General features: G+C 28.7%; 1 protein-coding gene across 1 annotated transcript; it reads left to right on the top strand.

Moving 5' to 3' along the window:
• Positions 1 to 6,964: 6,964 nt before the first annotated feature.
• LOC149150435 (U-box domain-containing protein 13-like) lies at positions 6,965 to 8,507 on the top strand. The gene is made up of 2 exons (XM_089442790.1): positions 6,965 to 7,057; positions 7,207 to 8,507. Exons 1-2 carry the CDS (start codon positions 6,965 to 6,967, stop codon positions 8,323 to 8,325), a joined length of 1,212 nt encoding a protein of 403 aa, XP_089298916.1. The 3' UTR covers positions 8,326 to 8,507.
• Positions 8,508 to 21,145: the final 12,638 nt, after the last annotated feature.

Raw genomic sequence — 21,145 nt, 5'->3', positions numbered from 1 at the left:
AACACTAGGTCCTTCTAGATTCACTCATTTTTTAGGAGATCAATGTTGTATATGCTGGTTATATTTCATTAGGAGCTTCAGAACTTGTACTCAACTCATGTTTGCTATGTTATAGAGATATAGATCCATCCTCTAGCTTCCTTCACGAATCTATTTGAAGGACTCTCAAGAGACAAAGGGGGGAGAATCAAATGCAAACTTACGTTGTTTGGATTGTTCAAAGACTCTTCAACCTTCAAATATCAAACTTCTAAAGCCTGTGTAAGTGACAAGGAAAATTTGGATTAAGGAGACAAGTATGAGGCCTTCAATCGGGACTCAAGGTAATTTTCACTTGGTAGGTATAGTGCCATTATCTTGATATCGATATATTTATACCTAATTTCCCCATCCATCATATGTTGTATTCAATACAATATATAAATGAATGGTATATCTAATTTCTCTTTAATAAATATGTTATATTTAATTATAATGAACATTTCTACTTGCTTGAAAAGCTTGAGATTGATATATTTGTTTCCTTGTGTGTAGCTAGCAAATACTAGGAGCTAGAGCATTATATCTCTAGCGATGCATTAGCTAGATCATATGAGGACAACTATTAAGGAAAATGTATGCACCATGATCTCTCTTCTATTAACATAGAATTTGATTGATTATGTTACATATTAACAGATCTTGTGTAGTGTTATATCCGATGGTTTTTCTTAGATCAAGGGAAAAATTGAGGTAGCGCTGACTTGTCAATAGGAGATATTTTCTCCATAAAATAAGCATAAGAAGAGATCAAAATCCAAGGTTGGTTGAGGCCATGATACCTTGATTCATGAGACACTCGAATAATTTTGATGTAATCTACAAAGAATAATGATAGAGTGTGTGGAGAGGAGACACTCCTAGGGCTCCACTAAGTAGAAGAATAAAAATTATAGGCCTTTTAAACATAGTTTCATTATAACACAAGGAGACTAACATTAATTGAGACATAAGTCATGGGTTAAGATAGGTTGATATGATAATCACAGATCTTCATAGCTCCTCCCACACCACCATTAGAGACCAATGGTAGATGTGACATCTCTAAGTTGAAGCTGACATAATGAAAGAAAAACCTATGTTGAAGCCCATAAATAACAAGGAGGCCATAATTTGGAACTCAAGTAGGTCAACAACCCCTAGGCTTAAGTGATCATATAGAACCATTGTTTCCATGAATAAATATTGACACCCATCATTTCCCCAAGCAGATAAAAAGAAAATTGATATAAGAAAACCTATAGGTTGGAAATGCTACTTGGAAAGGCGGGACAATAACAAAGGTGGGTATCATTAAGCCATGCAAATTGAAATCTAGAAGACTAAGAGTATAATTGCAAGGACCCACAACATAAGCTAGAACCACCACACTATCACAAACTAAATGTTATAGCTTCCATGTTATTCCCCACAAAAGCCTATAAGCTAGAACCACCATGCTATGGCAAACTAAATGTTATAACTACCATGTTATTCTCCACAAATGCATTGGTTCCATGCAATACCAAAATGTCCCACTCATTATGGAAAACCTTTCATTGCATTGTCTAAAAAAAGTTAAGTGAGATCCTATTATGGTTTTGGGTATAATTCAATGAGAAAAAGAGATGCTAAAGAGGTCTCTTTGCTTCTGAACATTTTATCTAATGTATCGTGGAAAACACTATTAAATTTATTATATAATAATATTAAAGAAAAACATAATTAATATTAATATTTTATATAATAATATTCACAAGATCTCATTTCATTTACCAAACTATAATGTTATATAATATATTAAAGAAAAACATAATTAATATTAATATTTTATATAAAAGTATTCACAATATTTCATTTCATATACCAAACTATAATGTTATAGTAAAAACAACTCCATTATGGTAAAAACAACTCCATTAAAAAAATTTGAGATATTCCATCTTTGAGTATTATTTTGGAAAGGATATTAAATGTTTTGAACGAAATAAATCTGAAATTCCATCTTGGAGTAGAAAGAATATTAAATCTTTTGAACAAAATAAATCTTCCCAGTGCATGTGTGAATACTTATTTATCAAATAATTAAGTTATTAATACTATATTTAATGATAACGTTTTAAAAAAGAAATTTGTTTTTGTATTAAAAAGTAAATAACAACAAAAGTTTACTTTGAAAGTGTGAATATTTAAGAATGGGTTAAACACAATTAAGCTATTCAAATCATTTTTAGGGATAGTGATTTAGAAAATTCTTTTTTAATCAAAATAAATAATGGAACTTTATTTTAATAATGTGAACCATTTTGTTTCCTTTCAATTTTTTTTGGGTAATTTTATTAAATATAACAAAATTATATCCATATATTCCCTCATGGTAAAAATGCGTACCATTTTGCTTGACAATGTGAATACATATATTATGATTATTGAATATAATTAGGTCATTTCATATCATATTTAATAACAATGGTTTAAGAAAGAAAATGCAATTTCAGTTTTGATAATTTGTACCATATTTACCTTTAATTAGTTTAGATTAGGTTTCGATTTTGATTTTTTAAAAAATATATTTAAATAATTTTAATTTGGGTTGATTTTTTTATAAATTTAATTAAATATTCCATATTATCTATAAATATATAAATTATATTAATTTAATTATTTTTATATTATTTATTGTTATATTTTTAGAGTTGTTTTTAGTATGATTTTTGAATTTTCTCGTGTTAGAATTTGATGGAAAATTTTGAGGTGAAATTTTGATTTGCGTTATGCACCCTGAAAACCTATAAGATACTTCCATTGTGCAGAGTTACCCATCAAACTTGTGATTTCGATAAAAATTAGACCGGAAAACCAGTGGAAAACCTTCCAAAAAGACAACTCCTATTTTTTTTGAAAGTGAATTACATTTTACAACCTATCAAAAAGGAGTTGTCTTTAGTGCGACTTTTTGGACTTTCCATTGCGAAAAATTTAAGGTGAAATCTTGATTTGTGTTATTTAAACTGGTTTTTTAACTGTATATATGGATTCAACACCCTGAAAAACCTAGGGACACTTCAATTGTGCAAGGGTTATCCATCAGAATTGTGATTTCAATAAATCACTTCAATTGTGCAAGGGTTATCCATCAGAATTGTGATTTCAATAAATTCCTTCCCGATTTTAGAGAAATTAGACCAGAAAAATTCCAAAAAATCACACTAAAAACAATTCGTATCAAAAGTATATAATATATTTTCTTTTTTCATATAATATTTAATAAAAAAAAAATTCGAGTATAATATTTTTTTAATAAAAGTTCTTAATTTTATAAATAAATTTTTTTATAAATTTTTAATAATTTTGTATTATGTTGAAATGTTGGACTTTTTCGATAATCTACATTTTTTTTCCCATGAGAAAGTTTCCGCATATTCTCCAACTATGAAAATCCTCATATGCAAAATTTTATATTAATTTTTAAGATTTTAAACCATTAATATATTTTTAAAATAATATAATATAAAAACATTATTAATTAATAAATTTATATATAAAATTTTGAATATAAAATATAATAAAATTAAATTAAAAAAAAAGATATTTTAACTAACACTTTACTCAAAATACATATATTATTTTAAATTTTTTGATATAAAATCATTTAAATGTAAATACTCAATAATGTTAGCTAATTAAGTAAACTTGTTTATTTACAACATTATTACCACAAAAATATTTAAACACTTAAAAAAATATTAAAATGCTTACACACATGATAAATTAAATATTGCTCAAGTTAAGTAATTTTATTTAGAATATGTACTATTTCCAATAATAATGAAATTTGACTACATATCTTTAATAAATAATTATATATATATATATATATATATATAGTAATTTATGACGTATATGCCTTTCTTCATTAATGGCCATCTTAATAGTCTATTTTAATCCTCTATAAGTATGAAAGAAATATACTTAGAAGTCTTATTTTAACCAATACACAACTTCGATCATATTTACTTGTTAAGAAATTTGAATGAGTAGATTCATTTGAATTATGAAAAAAATTTGTTTAGAAATCTTATTTTACCTAATACACAACTTTGAACATATTTACTTGCCAAGAAATTTGAATGGGTAGATGTACTTGGATTACAAGGGAAGAAGAAATTTGAATGGATAGATGTAGTTGGATTACAGGTGAAGAGCCATCCTTTTTCTTCCTCTTTTTCATCTTTCTTTTTTTCTAATAAATAGATTCGATTTATATTGAAGTTAGTTTTAACATTGGATATAAGAATCATTTGTTTACGAATGAAATGCTGCTATAAGAATTGTATTAAATTTATTTAACATAGATGTTCTATAAGATATTATAACTCTAGAATCAATTTTCACGCTAAACCATTCACAACCAATTTTTTTTCCAAAACTAATTTACATCTAAATTTCCATGTGATCTTTAACAATGAAAATCCTCATACTCAAATTTTATATTAATTTTTAAAATTTCAAACTATTAATATATTTTTAAAATAATATAATATAAAAAAATATTAATTAATAAATTAAAATTTTGAATTTTGAATATAAAATAAAATAAAATAAAAGTCGTATTTTAACAAGCACTTCACTCAAAATACATATATCATTCAAAATTGTTTTGATATAAAATCATTTTAGATGTAAATACACAAATATTGTTAGGTAATTGAAGAAATGGTGTCTAGAGCAACTCTCAGGGATACATAGTCTTGCCTAGGAAAGCTCTCCATCTAAACATTGAACCACATCGTTGGGATTAGGTAAACTTGTTTACTCACACCATTATTACCCACAAAAAAGTAAAACACATCAAAACAACATTAAAATGCTTCTACACATGATAAATTAGATATTTCTCAAGTTAATTAAATTTATTTAGAATATCTACTATTTCCAACAATAATGAAATTTGACCAAATCTCTTTAATATATAATTTATAAAAATAAAATAATAAAATATAATTTAAATTCTTTTAAAATATAATAATTTATGAGGTAGATGCAACAAGCCACTCTTGTTAATGACCATCTTGATAGTCTACTTTAATCCTCTATAAGTATGAAAAAAATGTATTTAGAAATCTTATTTTACCCAATACATAACCTTGAGCATACTTACTTGGGAAGAAATTTGAATGGATAGATGCACTTGGATGGATTACAGGTAAAGAGTAGTCCTTTTTCTTCTTCCTCTTTTTTTCTTTTCTAATAAATAGATTCAATTTATATTAAAGGTAGTTTTAATACTGGATAGAAAAATCATTTGTCTAAGAATGAGATGTTGCTATAAGAATTGTATTAAATTTTATTTAACATGGATTTTCTATAGGATAGTATAACTCTAGAATCAATTTTCACTCTCAACCATTCACAATCATTCTTTTTTCCCAAAGCAAGTTTACATCTACATTCCCACATAATCTCTAACTCTAAAAATCTTCATATTCAAAATTTTATATTAGTTTTTAAAAAATTAAACTACTAATATATTTTTAAAATAATATAATATAAAAAAAATTAATTAATAAATTTATATATATAATTTTGAATATAAAATAATAAAATAAAATAAAAAATCATATTTTAACGTGCACTTTACCCAAAACACATATCATTCTCAATTATTTCAATATAAAATCATTTAAATGTAAATATGCAATATAGTTAGAAATAGTGCCTTCCCTAGAAACCTCTAGCAAGCATACATAGTCTTTCCCGGAAAACCTCTCGATCTAGAAGTTGTACTAGAAACCTCTAGCAAGCATACATAGTCTTTCCCGGAAAACCTCTCGATCTAGAAGTTGTACCACATCCTCGGGACTAGGTAAACTTGTCCTGATGAGATCTAGAAGTTGGACCACATCCTCGGGACTAGGTAAACTTGTCCTGATGATAAACCACACTCGTTGGTTTGAAACGCATCACAAATGTATTATTATGTGATTTACGCCGAAATTTTTTTCTCATAAAACTTGATATAGATCACAGAAACCTCAATTCAACAACATTATTACCCCAAAAAAAATAGAATACTTAAAAAAACATTAAAATGCTTCAACACATGATAAATTAAATATGGCTCAAGTTAATTAAATTTATTTAGAATATATACTATTTCTAACTATAATGAAATTTGACTAAATCTCTTTAATATATAATTTATAAAAATAAAATAATAAAATATAATTTTAAATTTAAAAAAAATAATAATATATGATCTACATGCTACTCTTCATTAATGACCATCTTGATAATCTATTTTAATCCTCTATAAATAGGAAAAAAATGTGCTTAGAAGTTTTATTTTACCTCATACACAACTTTGAGCATACTTGAGAATAAATTTGAATGGGTATTACAGGTGAAGAGTCGTCCTCTTTTTTCTTTTCTTTCTTTTCGAATAAATAGATTGATTTATATTGAAGTTAGTTTTAATATTGGATAGAAGAATCATTTGTGTAAAAATGAGATATTGCTATAAAAACTATATTTAATATAGATGTTCTATAGGATAACCCTAGAATCAATTTTCACTCTCAACCATTCACAATCAGTCTTTTTTTCTTTGTTCTTTTCAAAACTAAGACATCCAAGGCCAGCAAAAAAAAATAATCTATCAACAATGTAATACTGTTACCAAATTTGTGGAAAATTCAATCAAATCTGGATACCCATAAACTCTCAGCCTCACAAATTCGTGCAAAATTCAATAAAACCTGGATACCCATAAACTCTCAGCCTCACGGCCCCTTTTTTTTTTCATTAGGTTTTATTACACTTAGTTCCCTTTTTATTATTACTGTTTTTGACTCATGTAAATGTCCAACCTTATCTATATATTTGTGTAGATTTATGGTTATTTTCATCAAAACAATTCTAAAACTCTTGCAAGCAGGTCTACACGATGAAACCCAATTCTCCTGTTTTTCGTCATGAGTTTCTCTGTCCGATATCCTTGGAGCTAATGACAGATCCTGTTATTGTGGCTACAGGACATGTCTGAAATCTTTCTACTTTAATACCCTCACACGCAATTGTGGCTGCTTTATTTAACCTAAAATTCTGATTTGTGCTTTCTATGTAGTATTTATTTAGTTATATATTTTTCGTTATGATTGGCTGATGGCCCTTTACCATTGCTTGCAGACATATGAACGGTCTTGCATACAGAAATGGATACAATCTGGACACAGAACTTGCCCTAAAACACAGCAAATCTTGCAGCACACAGATCTGATACCTAACTATGCACTTAGAAGTCTGATTGAAGACTGGTGTAAATCTAACAGTGTTGAACTGTCAAATAGATCAAGCTCTAGCAGATCTGGAGAGGCATCTGGATCTCAGATTGATAAGTCTGGTGACCCAGGAACTGTGAATGTTCTATTGCAAAAGTTGGCAAGTGGGTCTCCTGAGAACCAAAGAGAGGCAGCTGGTGAACTCAGGCTTCTATCCAAGACAGATGCAGAGAATAGGATTAGTATTGCAGAGGGTGGGGCCATTCCATTGCTAGTTAATCTTTTATCCACACCAGATGCTACAACTCAAGAGCATGCTGTGACAGCTCTTCTTAATCTCTCCATCTCTGAAAACAACAAGGGTGCAATAGTCATGGCTGGGGGGATTGGTCCCATTGTTGAGGTTCTCAAGAATGGCAGGATGCAAGCAAGAGAAAATGCTGCTGCAGCTCTGTTTAGTCTGTCAGCTCTTGATGATAACAAGAGTGTTATAGGTGAATCTGATGCAATACTTGCTTTGGTTGGCTTGCTTTCTGAGGGGAACCAGAGAGGCAAGAAAGATGCTGCCAGTGCACTCTTCAATTTATCAATTTATAGAGATAACAAGGCAAGGGCTGTGAGAGCTGGTGCTGTGGGCCCATTGATGCAATTGCTGGTAGATCCCAGTGCAGGGATGGTTGGTGAAGCCTTGACAACACTGGCAATTCTTGCAGGCCACCCTGACGGGATAATGGCTATTGGTAATGCTGAGGCAATCCCAATATTGGTAGATTTAATCAGAACTGGTTGTCCTCGTAACAGGGAAAATGCAGCTGTTGTGTTGCTCGCATTGTGTAAAACTGATCCACGACATCTTGTCACAGCCCGAAGAGAAAGAGTGTCTGAACCGTTGACAGATTTAGTCGAAAATGGCACTGAAAGAGCTCAGCGCAAGGCAACTTCATTGTTAGAGCTCATCAGCAAGTCAGAGCAAGCCGACCTCATTAGCAGAGCACAACAGCTCAGAGTCATTTCTGATTTTGAATAGTTTCAAGAAAATCTTATACACCAATTTGATTTGATATCTGTTTCAACTAGTTTAACTGTTACCATATCATCTTTCAAATTTTTTATTTGCATCCACCTTAGAATGTTTCAGTTGGAACTATCTGCAATGCCTCATCGAAATATGTAAATATTTCCGGATTATATTTAGTAACTGTATTTCAATTAGTTCTGTCAGTTTGGGTGATTTTACTGAACAGTATCTATCATTCTTTCGTTAGTAAAGACCATTTTTCTGTTCATATCACTTCATGCTGTGATTCTGATTCGCCTCTCATTCCATTCCATCTCTCGATTCTTTATTATAATTTTTCCTGAGTTTCTATTCCAGTTTCTCTCAACACGAGAGATACAACTGTCAGCTTTGTATTCCGAAGCTCAACTTTTGCAATAAAATTTGTCTTACTCTGCGTTGTTTCCAAAGCCTAGATCTGTACCAAATTAATGAAATTTGTATGATTCTTTGCAAAAGTAATGAAATTTGTGACTCTTGGTTCTTTACAAAGCCTAGATCTGTACAAAATTAATCAATTGATGTTAGCATACAACAAAGTATGGGTTAGAGAGAATCCTTTGGAATTGTGGCATTCTTTGTTTGAAAAGTGAAAGATTTACTACAGAAATAATACAATATTCAGATTTATTGGAGAAATGATGGATTGGAGCACTAATCAGAAATAAAAAGAATAGAATATTATAAATACTTATATTTTTATATATAAGAGTAAGGTTTACATATGTTTTTTTTGAGGGGGCAAATCTCAAATGAACTTAATTTCAGTTATAATATATTTTACAAGATATTTCATTATATTGTTTCTACTATTTTATACATTTCTATCTTCCCTCCAAGAACTGTGCAGAGAGGGAATATTCTAGTAAATTTTTCTATATTTTTTGTTTTTACATTGTATTTGTTATATTGGTTTTTTTTACTAGAGATGACCTGTATTTATTACATTGGTTTTTTTTAATGGAGATGATTTGTGATATCTTTTAACTTGATATTTTATTGTGAATAAGTTTATTTTTGGGAAAGTTTAAGGAATTTAAAGATATTTGAAGAAATTATCACTAATTGGTGATTGATAATGTTTGATTATAAATATGTAATTATGATGGTTTTTTTATAAATAAAGAAATCTGATTAATAATTGCAAGGAAGAGAATGATGAGTGTAAAATCTAGGGTTGTATTTTCAGGTTATGCTAGTCATGGCGACACCGTGGTGAATGGGTTGGTCTCCCATCGCTTCGTTCTTTGGGACTGGCATGGAGGGGGCTTTTTTAGACACAGGTTTTGGATGCTCAATACAGGTTTTCATCAAATTGTGTTTGGGCATTGTGGAAGGTTCAAGAGATGAGAAACGTGGAAAATGAGTCACTCGATTCTGTGAGCCTGGATGCACTGAAGTTACAGTATTCATACTCCATGGCGATATGCTAAAACCATAGAGCTGGAGTTGCATAGTTGCGGCTAATGAGGCAGGAAGATACATGGAAAATGGCCGACATAACACAAGAACATTGGGGGATCTTCGTAAGTACCCACAAAACTTATCCTTGTCTTACTATATATGCCATGTCATGAAGATTTTGGGTATGCTTGATTGGTTTCCATGACTGATATTTTGAATATGCCCAAATATTATGCTCATCACATACTCTAGATATTCACTGAACAATAGACAAAGCAAACCAAACCTTGACGCTTTTCAAATTTTTATTAAAAACTATCAGGGAAGACCACACCATTTTGTGTGAGGAGATCTAACACAATAAAATGTTGGAAATAGAGTATATTGGAAAAATAGGGCCTTCCAAGCCACTTTCAAAGCCTTACAATTCAAGGGTAGGGTTATGGAAATTTTTTCCGATATAAAGGACTTCCATATCAATGAGACACCACTATGATAATGATTTTGAGGTTGAGGGGTGGTGCCCCAGGTTTTAGAGCACAAATAGAAACAACATACTCTTTTAAATATGTTTTAAAAAATAAACCCTCCTCTCCCACTGACGAGGCCCATGCATTGTTGAACAAATGGAGATTTCCCCTATAGTGGAAGTTGATACTTCAATGGCAGATTCCCTCTTTAGTACCATGCAAACTAAGGTGCTTATTTGCTGATTTAATTGTTATTGGCAAAAATGAGAAGATTTGTATCAATGGATTTTTTCTTCTTAGACAAACAGTTGTGACCAATATTTATGCTCCAAAGGTTTTTTCATTGTTCATTTTGTTGTGTAGAAGGATTATGATTTTGTTATAAATGAAGGGCCATAGTTTTGGGGAAATGCAGGGATTTTTATAACCCTGTGGTTTCCAAAATTTGATGCTACAAACACGATGGTAACAAAAATGTCGGTTTGGGTGAAGCTCCCAAATCTTCCTCTTCCTTTTTATCACCATAAGGTCCTAGAGGATATCAAAAACACGCTAGGGAAATCAAGGAAGAAGGACTGTGACAAAACTATGAAATCCATCTTCACCTTTGGTAGGATATGCTTGGAGATTGACCTGAGCAAGGGTTTAGCAGATCATATTATGCTTAAGCACAAAGAGTTATAGTGGTCACAACCTATAGACTATGCTAACATAGTGTTTAGATGCATGAATTATTTCCAGACAAGAAACTTGAAGAACACTTTCCCATAAATAAAAAAGAGCCCAAAGAAAAAAGTGACTCAAAAGTCACATGGGTCGCAGTTTACACAACCATCCATGGTGGAAGAAGAAGAAATCATGGAGTTTTCAGACAAAGAGGAAAGAAGCATTTAGGAGCCTAATTTTATTATCCACAATGAGTGTGGGACAATTACAGTTCTGATCCTTGCGACAAAATTATAGACATAAAATAATTAGATGGAAGAAGAAGTAGGGGGCACAATGAGTGCCCACATATTAGAAAGTTTAGAGTCAAACAAAGATGACGAATCTCAGGCATCAATGGGTGTTTTGGTGGTTCCCAAGTTTGGGGTTTGGTAGTAGGTTCAAAAGAATAAGGGAAAGAAGGGGACCTCTAGTGATGTCCACATTATTGGTTCTTCCTAATTGTATTATATTTAACTATTTTTATTTCTTTCTTTTTGTTTGAAAAATGTAAGCATTCATTGTTTTTACATTTACTTTGTTATTTTTTGCCATACAATGACCTAGGCAAATCCTTGAGGAATGCATACAATATGTGTATATATGCAAAATGTATTTTCTCCTCTTTATGAATGAAAGTACAAGTTTTTTTTCTCTAGAAAAAAATTAAAAATCTAGAAAATTAATTTTTGAGTACATGTGGCTAAAAAAAATGAGGTTGCAAAATTATTGGAAAAATTATTACCCATCAAGAAGTCTTAGGTATCTAATCTGGGTGATTAGATTTTTTGAAGAAATTATGAAATTGACAAATTAATTCTTTCCCTAATAGAGGAGAGGTTGTCTTTGCCAATGGGGAACAGAAGCTCATTAATGAGCTAGTAACTACCTGCTACATGTGGGTGAGGTGGAGACAATTACTAACCACCAAAAGAGTGGTAGATGAGCAATTCATAAAAATATGTTTGTCTGCTTGTTTTTATCTCATTCTAAAAGAAAAGAAGGGACTGAAAAGAAACAAGTGTGAGAAGACAAAAAATAAAGTTGCAGACCTATTATGCTTGGGGGGATACTGGTTGGTTGTAGTATCAAGGTTGGAAGGAGTCAAGTACTCAATTATTAATTTTGTGAGACTATTGATTTCAGGTTGATGTTCTTACCTACTATGTTTATTTCTTTGGAAAATGAAATAATTATGTTTTTAATTAGCAAACTTTGTTCAAAGAAAGAGAAAAGAAACAATTGAGTTTTTATTTAAAAATTATGTTCTTAGAAAGAAAAAAAAAGTTGTTTGTCTCTATTTACATATTTTTGCACGGAAATAATTATGTTTTTAATTAGAAAACTTTGTTCAAAGAAAGAATAAAGAAACAATTGAATTTTTATTTAAAAACTATGTTTTTAGAAAGGAAAAAAAAGTTGATAGGTCTCTATTTACATATTTTTGCACGATGAAAAGAACAATTTTTCAATTGTAAACCTTGTGTAGTAACATGAAAGAGGACTGTTAATATTTTTACTTAAAATAGTCTGCACAGTATGTTGAACAGACTAAAGACTAAAACAATGCATAAAATAGAGAAATAATCTATAAAGTAGAAGGATTTATTCTAAATAATAATGTTGCGTGTATTTGTTAGAACAAATGATCTTGGTAATGTTAAGAATTAGATTTTGGTTAGATATGTCATTTACATAGAAATAAAATATAAGTAGCAGTCTTGTAAATTTACTTTATCTCATAGTAAGAAGACTGGATGAGTTCCACACATAAGAAAAAGAGGCTATAAAATTACAAGGTTACCATATATCACAAAAGTTAGTTCCTACACCGTATACTCTCAATGAGTAGTAGAATATATATATATATATATATAAACTTTTCTACTACCATTCAAAGTTAACTAGAATATGTGCATATTTATACTATAAAGATAAGCAAAGCGTTTCATTAGAAAGCTATCAAGTTTCTATGGGCTCAAAGAGAAATCAAATAATAAGTGAATTGATTTTTTCGGAAAAATCACATTGGAATTTTTGTGTCGACGTGTTTCGAACCATCTACTATGGTTCATCATTAGGACTAAGACGAAAAGTTTGATCTGGACGATAGAAAAAATAGCAACTAATATGTATAGAGAATTTGAGTCAAACAGTTGAAATCAAATGGTTATAAAGAACATACTAGAAAGAAAACGATAATAATAAATATTGAGTTAATATAAAACTGAAAATATAAGTAAATATATAATAACACAGTCAAGTCAAACATAGGCGATAGATTAAATAGCAACGACGATGTATAGAGAATTGAGTCAAACAGTTGAAATGAAACTGTTATAAAGAAAATACTACAAAGAAAATAATGTTCAAGAATATGATAATAATAAAGATTGAGTTAATATAAAACAGAAAATATAAGTTAAAATATGTAACACAGTCAAGTCAAACAAGTCAAACATAACACAATATGAAACAAGGTAAAAAAAATATAATAAAAATAAAATATACCAAAGAATATCTATCTATCTATATATATATATATATATATATATATATATATATATATATATAAACACACAAAGTTAAGGGACCTAATGATAACGAAAAACTCATCAAAATTAATTAAGAAAATAACAAAACAAAATCAATAAATAAAATAATGTTCAAGAATATGATAATAATAAAGATTGAGTTAATATAAAACAGAAAATATAAGTTAAAATATATAACACAGTCAAGTCAAACAAGTCAAACATAACACAATATGAAACAAGGTAAAAAAAATATAATAAAAATAAAATATACCAAAGAATATCTATATATATATATATATATACACACACACACAAAGTTAAGGGACCTAATGATAACGAAAAACTCATCAAAATTAATTAACAAAATAACAAAACAAAATCAATAAATAAAATAAATAAATCAAACAAATAAGTATTGGAAAAATTATTAATAATAATTAATTAATTAAAATAAAATAGAAAATGACCATTAGAGTAAAAGTCAAACATAACCAGTGGAAAAATAACAAAATATAAGGAAAAGAAAACTTTTAATAACTAATTTATAAAAATACATATGATTAATAAACCATAAAGAGACCAAATATACCATATAAAATTATCAAATAGAGTAGAGTGAAAATAAATTAATAATAATAGAAATTAGGGTAAGTAAAATTAAATTAATAACAAGAATGAAAAAGAAAAAAGAAAAAAGAGAAGGAAATCATCTTTGCTAAAGAAAAAGAAAAGAAAAGAGAGAAATCAAGAAGAAAGGGTTGGGAGCCAACAACTATTCATCTTCCATCCATCATCTCTATAAAGAGCACCTGACCTTCTTTCAATCTCTAGGGTTTCTCTAAACTTCTAGTGATGAAAATGATCAATTTTAGCAATCACCTTAGCCTCTTTATACAAATGAAAATGTGATGTTTTTTCTTTTTCGCATGTTTCGCCAATGTCGATGAGTGGGTCCTCCCATGCTTGATGTCAGCAACATGCTCATGGATCCTCTGATTTATTTAGCTCCCAAAGGCCAGTGAAAGACCCCGTGGATATTAAGAATATGAAAGGTGGTTATATAATCTCATGTACCCAGGGAACCTCTACGTTGGTGAAACTGGCCGCTCAATAAATCAGAGGAAACATGAGCATGCTGTCGACATCAAGCATGGGAGGACCCGCTCCTTGGAATTGGCCGAACATGTTGAAAAGACAAAACACCACATTTGTAAAAACGAGGCTAAGGTGATTGCTAAGATTGATCATTTTCATCACCGGAAGTTTAGAGAAGCCATAGAGATTTAAAGAAGGCCAGGTAATCTTAATAGAGAAGATGGAAGATGAATAATTGTTGGATCCTAACCCTTTCTTCTTGATTGATCCTTTTTTTTTTTCTCAATTCCTCTTATTAATTTAATTTTACTATGTCCTAACTTCTATTATTATTAATTTATTTTCACTATACTCTATTTGATATTTTTATATGGTATGTTTGGCCTCTTTATGGTTTATTAATCATATGTAGTTTTATAAATTATTTACTAAAAATTTTATTTTCCTTATATTTCTTTATGGAGTTGTCTTTAGTGAGACTTTTTGGACTTTCTGTTGCCGAAATTGGCTGGAAAAATTGAGGTGAAATTTTGATTTATGTTATTTAAACTGTTTTTTTCACTGTATATATGGATCCCACATATTGAAAAATCCCTAGGGCACTTAGATTGTGGAGGGGTTACCCATCAAGCTTGTGATTTCATTAAATTTCCATGAGATTTTAGAGAAATTAGATATGAAAAGCCCACACGAGAAAAGCTTCCAAAAAGTCTCACTAAAGACAAATTGTTTCTTTATTTTTCTTCTTGTTATGTTTGACTTTTACCCTAATTATCATTTTTCTCTTTTATTTTTATTAATTAATTAATTAATTATTATTAATTTTTGCTTTGTCTGATTTATTTATTTTATTTATTGATTTTTATTTTTATTTTTCTTAAACTAATTTGAATCTTTACTATTTGTAATAGTTTATTGATAATTTTTTTTAATAATTTTAGTTTTGTTATTCTCTTAATTTTGATGAATTTTTAGTTATTTTTAGGTCCCTTTCCATATATATATATATATATATATATATATATATATTGGTATATATTATTATTTTTTTAATTATATTTTTGTTTTGACCTTGTTTCATATTGTGTTATGTTTGGCTTCACTATGTTATTATATTTTTACTTATACTTTCAATTTTATATTAACTCAATATTTATTATTATCGTATTCTTAGACATTAATTTCTTTCTAGTATTTTCTTTATGACTATTTGATTTCAACTGTTTGACTCAATTCTATGTACATTGTCTTTGCTATTTAATCTATCATCCAGATCAAACTTTTCATCTTAGTCGTGATAATGAACCACATTGGATGGTTCAAAACACGTAGACACAAAAATTCCAATGTGAGTTTTACTCAAAGAATCAACTTATAAAAATATAGATCATAGAAACTTGAATTAAAAAATAAATAAATTATTTATAGAGTTCACTCGAAAATAATAATACTCATAACATGAAGTTAACTATACACCAAAATACATAAAACCATATTGAAAGATAATTCAGAGTAAACATTTAGAAAGGCTACTCGTGCCCTTAGGATTTATGATAGTGAGAACTTTGATAAGGAGAGATCCCATCTCCTTGATATCTTTGTGGAGAATGGATATAGTAGGCGCCTAGGTCAGAAGGCTTTCCGAAAAGCGTCTAAAATGCGTTAATTAAGAAAGAGCCTAAAGAGCGTCGTCTAGGTGTCCATCTTCCCTATGTCCAAGGAACTACGGACAAGATTGCTCGGATCCTTAAGAAGTATGAGATTCCCTCAACCTTAAGGCCTCTTAACACCATTTGCAATTCCCTCCGATCGGTGAAAGATCCCATTAACCCTAAGGACATGAAGGGTGTCTACTTGATCCCTTGTTCTTGTGGGACCCCCTATATTGGGGAAACAGGGTGCTCCATCCATCAGAGGATCAGCGAATATGCAGCCGACCTAAGACATGGGAGATCCAAGTCTTCAGCATTGGCGGAGCATGTTGAAAAGACCAAGCATCAGGTGTGTATAGAGGAGGCCAAGGTTGTCGCCAAAGTTGCTCAATTCCATCATCGTAAATTCAGGGAGGCTATTGAGATTGAAAGAAGGCCAAACAATCTCAATAGAGATGACGGATGGAAGATCAGTAGATGTTGGATCCCCGCCCTTTCATCCTAGTCTTTCTCTTCCGCCCTCGCCCCTCCCCCTCCCCCTCTCCCTTTTCATCTTCTTTGCTTTCGTTTTGGTTTGTCCTTCTTGTTTTCAGGCCTTTTCCGGTCCTCCTCCTCCTTTTTAGATGCTCTTTCTCTTTACTTCTTCCTGATAGATTTGTATGATTATGATCGTAACTATTATATAATATGATCGTTAATATTATTAATTTGATCGTAAATATTATTAATTATTATTATTATTATTATTATTATTATTATTATTTTCCACATTCTTAATAAGTTTTATTCAGTTTTAATTTATATATTTATATATTTATTTATTTTTTCATGTGATTTTAACAGATTAGTAATATATAATTACTATAACCGTCACCTTAAATTATCTTATTAATATATTTATGAAAATAAGTTTTAATAATAATAATAATAATAATAAAAATAAATTTAACCAACCAATAAGTAATCACCATATAAAATAATATTATTTCTTCCTTTTTAAGTTTCTAGTAATTATAACTAACTAACCTACCTCTTATATATTTTTTTATATATATATTGGTCTTTATTATAACTAATTCCCCTTTATTTTATTTTTTACCTTTCAACTAACTTTTATTTATATATTTAATATTAACGGTCTTTATCATAACTAATTCCCCCTTAATTTATTTTTAAAACATACCTTTCAACTAACTTTTATTTATTTATTTAATATTTTCTATATATATATATATATATATATATATATATATGACTAACTTTTATTTATATATTTATTTAATATATATATATATATATATATATATATATATATATATATAAAAGTCAGGTCTTTAATCTAACTAATTCCCATACAAGTCACGATTAACTAGTAACGTAATAAACATCTATAATTATTTCTTTCTTATATAACCTAACTAACTCCCTCTAAATTATCATTTTGTCTTTTTGACTATAGTCCCTAAGTCAAAATTAGCCGTTGATCAAGATAGCCATTGGAGGCCCTGCTCAGACTATTTAGCATGCAAAGCTGGATCTGTTTCTTCAACTTGTCCTGACGATGAGCCACACTGGTTGGTTCGAAACGCATCGACAAATGTCTCTCTTTATTTGATTTACACAGAAGTTCTTCTTATAAATATTATGGATCACAGAAGCCTCAATTCAACAAAGGTAATACAAATTACATTTATATTTGTGAATAATTCGCTATTATAAAGATAAATCTTAGTTAGAAACCAAAAAATCTTAAAAAAAGTCAAATAGTAAAAATAGTAAATAAATATATAAGTATATTTCCATAAACATAATGGTTGAAATTACATGAAACAAAAACATTGAAGATACAGTGAATATACATATAAGGAATCTTTATATATATATATAAAAGCAACAAAGAAAAGAACTGCTATAAGGCAGATGAGGTTTAAACCTTGACCTCATTATAAATAATATCCATGACTAGTATATATATAAAATACAACAGACATGAAAGCTCGAAGCTTCACTTTCTAGAATCATGTAAGTGTAAATCCTTTTGTACGTGCTCAAAAATTTATATCAAGAAAATTAGAGGCAATCCGGCAGAAGATTCGTGAACACAAGAGCCAGGAACAGGATGTCCAACATGTTGAAGGAAACATTGTGTAAGTTGAATAAGCCAAACATAAGTAAATCTTGGCAAAGATTTACTTGTCAAGAAATTTGAATGGGCAGATGTATTTGGATTAACAGAGAAGAAGAAATTTGAATGGATAGATGTAGTTGGATTATAGGTGAAGAGCCATCTTTTTTCTTATTCTTCTTTATTTTTTATTTTTTTTTAATAAATAGATTCGATTTATATTGAAGTTAGTTTTAATATTGGATATAAGAATCATTTATTTAAGAATGAAATGCTGCTATAAGAGTTGTATTAAATTTTATTTAACATAGATGTTCTATAAGATATTATAATTCTAAAATCAATTTTCACGCTAAACCATTCACAACCAATTTTTTTCCCAAAACTAATTTACATCTGAATTTCCATGCGATCTTTAACAATGAAAATCCTCATACTCAAATTTTATATTAATTTTTAAAATTTCAAACCATTAATATATTTTTAAAATAATATAATATAAAAAAAATATTAATTAATAAATTAAAATTTTAAATTTTGAATATAAAATAAAATAAAAAGTCATATTTTAACGAGCACTTCACTCAAAATACATATATCATTCAAAATTATTTCGATATAAAATCATTTAAATGTAAATACACAATATTGTTAGGTAATTGAAGAAATGGTGTCTAGAGCAACTCTCAGCCATACGTAGGCTTGCCTAGGAAAGCTCTCCACCTAAACATTGAACCACATCGTTGGGATTAGGTAAACTTGTTTTCTCGCACCATTATTACCCGAAAAAAAAGTAGAACACTTCAAAACAACATTAAAATGCTTCCACACATGATAAATTAAATATTTCTCAAGTTAATTAAATTTATATAGAATATCTACTATTTCCAACAATAATGAAATTTGACTAAATCTCTTTAATATATAATTTATAGAAATAAAATAATAAAATATAATTATTTTTTTTAAATATAATAAGTTATGACGTAGATGCAACAAGCCACTCTTGTTAATGACCATCTTGATAGTCTACTTTAATCCTCTATAAGACTTAAGTATGAAAAAAATGTATTTAGAAGTCTTATTTTACCCAATACATAACCTTGAGCATACTTACTTGGGAAGAAATTTGAATGGGTAGATGCACTTGGATGGGTTACAGGTAAAGAGCAGTCCTTTTTCTTCCTCCTCTTTTTTCTTTTTTTCTTTTCTAATAAATAGATTCAATTTATATTGAAGGTAGTTTTAATACTGGATAGAAAAACCATTTATCTAAAAATGAGATGTTGCTATAAGAATTGTATTAAATTTTATTTAACATGGAAGTTTTATAATATAGTATAACTCTAGAATCAATTTTCACTCTCAACCATTCACAATCATTTTTTTTTTTTTTCCAAAGCAAGTTTACATCTAAATTCCTACATAATCTCTAACTATAAAAATCTCCATATTCAAAATTTTATATTAGTTTTTAAAAAATTAAAATACTAATATATTTTTAAAATAATATAATATAAAAAACAATATTAATTAATAAATTAAAATTTTAAACAAATAATATATTTTTAAAATAATATAATATAAAAAAAATTAATTAATAAATTTATATATATAATTTTGAATATAAAATAATAAGATTAAATAAAAAATCATATTTTAATGTGCACTTTACCCAAAATACATATATCATTCTAAATTATTTCGATATAAAATCATTTAAATGTAAATATGTAATATTGTTCGAAATAGCGAGCATACATAGTCTTTCTCGGAAAACCTCTCCATCTAGAACTTGGACCACATCCTCGGGATTAGGTAAACTTGTAGTGACGATAAACCACACTTGTTGGTTTGAAACGCGTCACAAATGTATTATTATGTGATTTACGCCGATTTTTTTTTCTCATAAAACTTGATATAGATCACAAAAACCTCAATTCAACAACATTATTACCCCAAAAAAATAAAATACTTAAAAAAAACATTAAAATGCTTCAACACATGATAAATTAAATATGGCTCAAGTTAATTAAATTTATTTAGAATATATACTATTTCCAACAATAATGAAATTTGACTAAATCTCTTTAATATATAATTTATAAAAATAAAATAACAAAATATAATTTTAAATTTTAAAAAATAATAATATATGATGTACATGCTACTCTTCATTAATGACCATCTTGATAGTCTATTTTAATCCTCTATAAATATGAAAAAAATATGCTTAGAAGTTTTATTTTACCCCATACACAACTTTGAGCATACTGGAGAAGAAATTTGAATGGGTAGATGCAGTTATATTACAGGTGAAGAGTCCTCCTCTTTTTTCTTTTTTTTCTTTTCTAATAAATAGATTGATTTATATTGAAGTTAGTTTTAATATTGGATAGAAGAATCATTTGCGTAAAAATGAAATATTGCTATAAAAATTATATTTAATATAGATGTTCTACAAGATAACCGGTAGAATCAATTTTCACTCCCAACCATTCACAATCAGTCGTTTCTTTTGTTATTTTCAAAACTAAGTTACATCCAAGGCCAGCAAAAATAATCTATCAACAATGTAATACTGTTACCAAATTTGTGCAAAATTCAATAAAACCTGGATACCCATAAACTCTCAGCCTCACGGCCCCTTTTTTTTTTCATTAGGTTTTATTACACTTAGTTTCCTTTTTATTATTACTGTTTTTGACTCATGTAAATGTCCAACCTTATCTATATAGTTGTGTAGATTTATGGCTATTTTCATCAAAACAATTCTAAAACTCTTGCAGGCAGGTCTACACG

The sequence above is a fragment of the Pinus tabuliformis genome, chromosome 9, assembly GCF_031772625.1.
Source record: "Pinus tabuliformis cultivar Carrire ecotype Pingquan chromosome 9, CPIR1, whole genome shotgun sequence".
In the NCBI taxonomy this organism is placed as follows: domain Eukaryota; kingdom Viridiplantae; phylum Streptophyta; class Pinopsida; order Pinales; family Pinaceae; genus Pinus; species Pinus tabuliformis.
The sequence above is the reverse complement of the archived record's forward strand: the minus strand, read 5'-3'. Positions and strand labels throughout refer to the sequence as shown.

Bases quoted from the DNA above. Each gene is read 5' to 3' on its own strand.
- LOC149150435 (XM_089442790.1), top strand. From the start codon at position 6,965: ATGAAACCCAATTCTCCTGTTTTTCGTCATGAGTTTCTCTGTCCGATA. The intron at 7,058-7,206 runs GTCTGAAATCTT...CATTGCTTGCAG, and splicing joins TTATTGTGGCTACAGGACAT to ACATATGAACGGTCTTGCAT.